This window comes from Rhinolophus hipposideros (assembly GCF_964194185.1).
Source record: "Rhinolophus hipposideros genome assembly, chromosome: 18".
Lineage (NCBI taxonomy): Eukaryota > Metazoa > Chordata > Mammalia > Chiroptera > Rhinolophidae > Rhinolophus > Rhinolophus hipposideros.
Genome location: NC_138064.1, coordinates 33,072,547 through 33,080,457, shown reverse-complemented (window position 1 = coordinate 33,080,457; position 7,911 = coordinate 33,072,547). Strand labels below are relative to the sequence as shown.

At 37.9% G+C, this 7,911-nt stretch overlaps 1 protein-coding gene across 2 annotated transcripts in view; it reads right to left on the bottom strand.

The window, feature by feature from the left end:
- Nucleotides 1-2,585: 2,585 nt before the first annotated feature.
- The window catches only part of HEPACAM2 (HEPACAM family member 2), a gene marked incomplete at its 3' end in the record, with an annotated part of 39,935 nt that continues 34,609 nt past the window's right edge, over nucleotides 2,586-7,911 (bottom strand). The window contains exon 10 of one of the 2 annotated variants that reach the window (XM_081079869.1): nucleotides 2,586-2,821. In XM_081079869.1, coding sequence (XP_080935995.1) covers nucleotides 2,725-2,821 — 97 coding nt within the window. Of the gene's footprint in view, nucleotides 2,822-5,964; nucleotides 7,641-7,911 lie in introns of those variants that run through there. The other variant, XM_081079870.1, reaches the window with a different exon arrangement.

Sequence of the window (7,911 nt, the reverse complement as noted above, 5' to 3'; positions counted from 1 at the left end):
CTCAAATGAGAAAAGAAAACCCTATGATGTCTACCTCCTGGTTCAGTTATTTAAGCAAAGACAGCAACTTCATTAAAAAAGCTGGATCTACAATATCTGTCCACAAAGAAGATACAGATATTTGCAGTAAATTAATAAAATTATAGGCTATGGAATTTAAAGAAATTAAAGATCTTGTTTGGTCCTACCCTTTCATACTACACATTAGACAACTAGGACAGGGCAGTAAAAACAGTGTTTAGTTTTGCATGTATGTTGCAAAATATACACTGATATTTTCCTAATATCATTTCTACATTTGTAACCTGGTGACAAAATGCTATTTCATTTATTTAAGATCGTTTCATCCATTGTCTTGTAGGGGAAAGCAGTCAATGGCCAGGGCTCCATCAGAGTTTTGTGGGCCATACTGTGCAGTCTTGGGTATTACTGGGGCAGCTGCACAGCACAGCTGGTACTGGCACTGATAGTTTTGAAGAGTAAACTGGTATTTTCCAAAAGGGCAGGGAGGCAGATCAGGTCTTTCTATGTATGGTCAAGATGTAATTTATTGTTCAAACGGGGGCATTTTTGAGAATGGAAGATATGAAGTGAATGCATTTTAAGTGTGTGTTGGAACAGTGTGGGAGATAATGGGAAATGATATTCTCATGAAACGGGAAACTAAATCAAGGTCAGAGGTTGTTTGATGATGGAATCAAACAAATATATTTGTCTATTGACATCCTATTACGATTGCTCTGCAGGTCAGTCTTCACTATTGAGGGTTGGAAACTAAGAGTCAGGACTCCCAGTTGGTAAAAATTAAGTTTAATGCTACATTAAGTGTATGTTAATTATACTAATAAAGCTTCACTAACGTAGAACTGTCTGAGAAATTGTGGTTTTGGGTGGTGGTCATTGTAAGCAGAGGTACCTCCCTCATCAGGAACCAGAATATATAGGACCACCCTCCTTCTTAGATATCTGTGGATACAAAACAATAAAACTCCGGTTCAGTTTCTCTCTCTCCCTCCCTTTTTAAGGTGTGCCCAGATTATCCTTTGTTTAGTCCTGTTTATTTTGGGGAGGCAGCCAAAGTCATGCTGAGAGGCTGCCTCTGTCTTTGCCAGCAATTTGTTTAGCACAGGTTCGCTGTGGGAGTGATAATTTCACAAGCCAACAGCATACAGGATAATATCTCTTAATAAGTCAAAGAAATAACATACCCCAAACAAATGACAGCTTGATCACACTATTGTTCCAGACAAGGGGAGATGAAGGAATAAAATCCAAATTTAATATGGGGTGCACCTTTTTATACCAGGAGGCGCTGCGGGGTAGAGTTGGTGACCAACCAAGAGCTGATTTCCAGCTGCTGGTGCAAATGTAAAAGTCCCATGTTGCTAGAGCATGTTGCTAGGGAATGAGGATGCCAGTGTTGGTAGGTCGGCTGATCTCTTTCGAAGGACCGCTGAGTGGTTTATCACCACTGCCTATGAGGAGTGTCTCCCCAAGACAGTAGTGAATGCCTCAAGGGTCTTTAGAGACTTTTTAGATTAGTGAAGAGTCACCTCATCTAAACCGAAACTCTCAAATAGACCTCACAAACTCTCAGTGTTTATAGCCTAAATATCCCCTTGCCATAGTTGCTGCACCTCACCACGTGTTCTTATTGATAAGCCCCATGGGCCCCTCAGAAGTGAGGCTGATGATTGCCTATCACTGACAACAGGTGTAGAATGATGCTCTATCTCGGCACGACTTACTTCATATTTATATCAAGGCAACTTTTTTTTTGTCTTTGTCATAAACAAGTGGATTCAAAATCATATTAAACCTACACGCAACATCCTTAAAGTTTCTTTCGAAGTTCTCTTACTCCCTTTACTGCTTCTTGACCTTTCCCGGCTCTTCTTTAAATTCCTGAAGTTGGTGTCTTCAAGGGTATTTCCCTCTTTATTTGCTTTCAATTGCATTCTCTTGCATCCATTTCTTCATGTTCCTCACTTCCATAAAAACTTCGGTTTTATTCAGATATCTACTTCACCCAGCCCTGTACTTCTGGGGATGCTGGCTTCATCTCCATCCCCAGAAGGGTAAATGCTGAGTGTCATATCAATCGAGGTAATCTCATTCCTCTTGCGAGTAATTCCTTAGGAAAGAATGTATAGTGTGGTCAAGGAAGCACTACTGGAATTCTGGTGGAGGCTGCTGGGAAAGGTTTCCTTACACCTAAGAAAATGACATAAGAAAAGATGGAAATCCAGAAGATTTCCATATTCTGCATTTTGTGGTGTCTGGATGTAATTTTTGGTATTGCTGCAGCCATGCCATGAGGGCAGAGCAGAGAAATGAAAAATAACTTCGATTCTTAATGCTATTTTTGAGTCCTTAAATCAACCAATCCCAGAGTCCACCTTGCCTTTTAACTTCCTGTCACTTGAAATAAATTATTTTTAAGCCAATTTTTGTCCTAGTTTTCTGTTATTTGCTGTCAAAGGCATTGTAAGTAACATGATTAATTTTATTTCTTAAACCCAGATTTTTCCTCGAAGTTCTCATTTTGGATGTGCAACTGCCGATCAGACATTTTTTTTTTTTTTAAAGATTTTATTGTAGAAGGGGAACAGGACTTTATTGGGGAACAGTGTGCACTTCCAGGACTTTTTTCCAAGTCAAGTTGTTGTCCTTTCAATCTTAGTTGTGTAGGGTGCCGTTGAGCTTCAAGTTGTTTTTTCAGTCTTAGTTGTGGAGGGTGCAGCTCAGCTCCAGGTCCAGTTGCCATTGCTTGTTGCAGGGGGCGCAGCCCACCATCCCTTGTAGGAGTTGAATCAGCAACCTGTGGTTGAGAGGACGTGTTCCAACCAACTGAGCCATCTGGGAGCTCAGCGGCAGCTCAGCTCAAGGTGCTGTGTTCAATCTTAGTTGCAGGGGGCACTGCCCACCATCCCTTGAGGGACTCAAGGAGTTGAACTGGCAACCTTGTGGTTGAGAGCCCACTGGCCCACGTGGGGATCGAACTGGCAGCCTTCGGAGTTAGGAGCATGGAGCACCAATTGCTTGAGCCACCAGGTAGGCTCCCCTATCAGACAATTTTATGTGGAATGCTAAACTAATCTTGACAAGTGTGGGTCTTAAACTAGCAGTTATAAATAATGAGTATAAAATGTTATAGATACAAGCACACTCTCACGACTCTACTTTCTGAAAGATGAATAGTTTGATAGGGTCTCAGTGAACTACAAGGAAAAAGAGCACCCAAAGTTATCAAGTGCCCCTGAGAGTCAGTCTCAAAGGAACTTGGTTATTGGGAACGCAGTCATTTATTTGCCTCCTACAGATGGTGTCTTCATTAAATATACAGAGGGCGGGTACAATTCAGTAGATTTCAGAAAATATTGTCTCTATCCTGAAGTGCATATGATGGGACGGATGCCATTTGGAACATCAGAAGAGCTGGCTATCATGGAGGGTCTGTGAAGTCCTTACCTCCTGGGGCAACTGGTTTTGTAGACTTTAAGGTCTTGACTGCTCTGAAGCTTCCGAAAGCCTTGGTCATAAACCTAAAGTGGAATTTTGCTGCAGAGAAGAAGCCATCTGCCTGTTTATGTCTTACTGTATGGTGAGAAATTGAGCTGTCATCTTCCCTAGGAGCATATTCAAATGAGAAAGGTCTCAGACACAAACGAAAAACAAATAAGTAAACTATTTTCTGGGAGACCGATTGTAATTGAAACTAGTGAAGTTCTCGAGGTAAGGCTGACAGAAATAAGACTGGCATGTACTCCATGTCCAGAGAAATCATGTGGGGCATTGGAATTGACTGTGAACTTGGAGCCAGAGGTGCTCTTTAAGGGTCAGCTCTGCCTTTCACTGGTTTGGTGACTGTAGGAAAGTCTGTTAAATTCCTGAGTCTTTGTTCAGTCATCTGTAAAGTGGGCTTGCTCTAGCCCACAAGATTCTTGTGAAGATCAAAGGAAATAATGGATGTGAAAGTGTTTATAAACTTTAAGCTTAACATGGTAACCCCAATAAACAGTGTATCTGGGAGTTAAGAAGGAAGGAAAGTAACAGTGTTAAATCCAAGTGCTGTGTTTGATTTCTATGTCTGCTTATGAGAAAGAAACCTTCCCTTTCAACTAAAACATACACATTCATATATATTTGAATATGAAGTTTAGAGGAATATATAAGAATGACACGAGATTTCATAGGGATACACAGCAATATAGAAGCAGAACATAAAAACTTTCTAAAAATAAACCTTTAATAATACATAGTAAAATAGCTACTTATATGCCGTGTACTTTATCATTCAATTTTATTATTTTAATAAAACGTTATAAGGTGCATAGAACTGAGGGATCATATGGACCTTCTTTGAATGTGTGTGCGCAGTTTATTTTAACTGAAATTGTCTTATTAACCTGGTAGTACACAAATGTCAGAAAAACAAGGAATTGTGTTTTATTCATAAGTAGCATTTTAGTTTCCTGCTTAAGAGTCTTGGTTGGAGATACTCTTTAAAAATAATATTCACTAGAAATATAATTCTATTCCAAGTTAAAAGCAGTAATATGAAGTTAAAAACTAACAGCTAAGATTATGTTTAGTAATCAGGAAAGAACTTTAGGCTGGTTTGTAAAGATTAATTTGTTAATTAGGTGAACATCTGGGTTTGGTTCATCACTTCCCTTGGAAACCCTGATTAATTTATGAGATTTTCATCCTCATTTACTAAAAAAGCAGTGAGTCATCCAGTGTTACACACCAATGACAGCAGAAGTTAATTGGTTTCTAGATCCTTTCACATTTCTCCCTTCAGCAATTCCTTGCTGCCTTGAGTGGAACCATGCGCCGATAGTCTGTGTATTTTTGTGTGCGTGAGAGAGATACAGAAATGAGAGGAATTACAAGTAATTGAAAGTGAGTTTGAAGAAATAAAACTATGTTTGTATTTCCTTTGTCTGTGGTAAGAAACTCTGGAGGGACACACAAAAATAGCCAAACTGAAAACTAATAAAAACAGCTACCTTGGCTTATACTTTTTATAGGATGTTGACTTGTTAATCATGTGAATGTATTATTACCTATTCCAGAAAATGTTACTGGAGATTGTGGTTTAAAGTGTCCCAGGGTCGGGTCTAGGAAGGGGAACACATATGCAGCTGTAGCTCACTGTAGTTAGAACCCGCTCTCCAGGCAGGAGATGGAAGGGCCTCAGGGAGGGAGGGGATAAAAGACTGAGGAAGGAGGGGAGAGGTACCTGGACCTGGGATAAGGGGTTGACTGGGAAAGCTGACCTGTTGTCTCCTAGTCCTGCAGTGGGATTGCAACCTTTCTTTGGCTCTAATAATTACAAATTGCATTCAGGTTAGGCATCCACCTGTCTACTCTGAGTGATCTAGCTGGTATAACACCATACTTAAGATAAAGGGGGATTCACCATCCTGGTTGTTAACCTGATTTCTGCTTTCACCTGGCCTTTGTAAACTGTCAATTGTTCTCCATCCTGTTTTCTTTATCAACTTAGTATTTTTGGGTGTCTTTTATCTTGTTATATTATGCATTTATATGAGCTACCATAAATCCTTTTTGAAACTGGAAGGAATATGAAGAAACATATGCATAACTAATTTCAGAATGTTGCTAATAGTTTATTTCTGAGAGGTGAGATTACAAATAATATATTTTTTTCCAGCTTTACTGAGATACAATTGACATATAACACCGTGTAAGTTTAAGGAGTAATGATTTCACATAAGTATATATTGTGAATAATTACAATAAGGTTAGTTAAGACATCCATCACCTCACATAATTATAATTTTTTTTTTGTCATTAGAACATTTAAAATCTATTCTCTATGGGTGATTTTAATTATCTTGTGGTTAGCCTTCTGCATTTCCAAGTATATAGTTTCATATTTTTACAGTGGGCATGAATTCCTTTTATAATTAGATAATTTTTTTTTTTTTTTTACCAATTGCAGAAGGAAATATTTGTGGTAAGACTGATGGATTTTTCCAGCAGAAAAATATATGAGTGGTAGAGAAAGAAAACCAGGAAGGGGTTGTGGGTCTTAACTTTCTTTTCACTATGTGCTTCTATGAAAATGTGGGTGGTACAATGTAAATATAGTACTTCATTTGAAACATGGGCTTTACTTTTAAAAAGAAATGTTATTCTTTTCAGAAAATGCCATTTTTTTCTTCCTGATTTTTTTCTTCTGTGTAATATAGTAGGCCATGAGACATAGTTTAAAAGTCAGTATCAATATAGTCATTGGTCTTCTTTTTAAATAATTGCAGTGTGAATCATTGTATGGATCTAATGTCATCAGGGTCATTTCAGAATGCCCTATTGTTGGGTATTCAGGTTGTGTCTACCTTTATTCGGCTGGAATGAAATCCTAAAGGGTGGCATTGCCAGGTCAGAGTGTTTGCAGCCAATGTGATTAAATGTAAATATTCGTCTTTCATCTTCAAGACCTCTGTAAGACTCAATGATCATCACTCTGTCCCCAGGCCCTAAGCCTCACTGCACCCAGACCTGCTTCTGTCTAAGCCCCAGGCCACCTTCCCTTCAGAGTTCTGCAAGCTTACCCTGGGTTATCTAGTAGTTTTATCTCATATCTTTTATCTTGCCGTCTGGCTTAATGACAATTATTACCGGAATCAGTTATTTCTTTGGGGCTTGTGAAATGGTGTTATCTAATTCTACCACTTGGTCTTGCAATGATTTTTTTAAATTCAGAAATATACAAGGAGCAAGATCTTTCCCAGAATCAACAGTTCAATGTAGTAAGCCTGGGGGAAGAAAAAAAAAAGCTGTGCGAGAGCAAGATTCTTATTTCAGTAGTTCTCAATAATCTGCACTTTATTGTACAATGAGAAATAAAGGTAAAATACCTTAATTCTACAATCTGACTTCTATGTAAAATTTTTACTCTACAAGACAGAGAATTAAGGCCATGTAAAAGCAAAAAACAGAATAATTTATTTGAATCCATCTTTCTTTGAACAAAAATAAAAATAAGACTTTAATGACTCATTTCCTTTAGCATTTTACAAATATTTTCAAAAACACCATTGGTGATTGACAACCTAGGAGAAGGCATAGACTTCTCCAGTTTTTGAGACAACCATCATTTTCTGTGGCACAAATATCAAGAAAGAAATTTGGGGATGAAATAAAAAAATAAGTACAGCAATCTTCACAGTAATGAGAATTTAATAAAACAAAGCCTGCTGAAATTTTTCCAAAAATAAGTTTCTACATTGGTAGGTTAGATACGATAGTGTCAATATTGACGAAAGTGAAAGTATAGATTTAGAACTAATTGAGCCTTTTAGAGAAACTTGATACAGAAAGACTGATTGGAAATTCCCAGCCTTTTCTTTCTGAGTCAACATGATAAAGACTTTTTTTCCAGCCATGCTTCTCTGTAGCACAGTGTGTTGTGTGTATGCTGGAAAACCTGCAGTCCAATTTTTATAAATGACTCTAGTCTGCATTTAAAAGCATTTGTAATGAGTAAGAGGTATTGGGCTTGATTTCTTCACTGATTCCGGGTGAATACACATTTCCACAGTTTTTCCTCTAAACGTTCTTTCATTATTTCACTCTAACGCACTGCTTTGCCTATGAATGCTCACCTGCCAAAGAAATGTTATAAGATATGTAAACGACTCTATAGATTTCCAGTTCTAATGGTAGAAGAACCTTAAACCCTTTTATTCCTTTCCATAGCTACAAATAACAGGGTTTTGAACTATTTCAAGAAAATTACGTTTATAAACCAATAAGTATAATGAGTAAGCAATCACTAAATTCTGTAGGTGATTTCCTTTTGCAACGAAAGATTTACTTACTTGAATGTCTTGTTTTTTAAGATATGAACAGCCATTCTTGGGTTCAAAATAAACT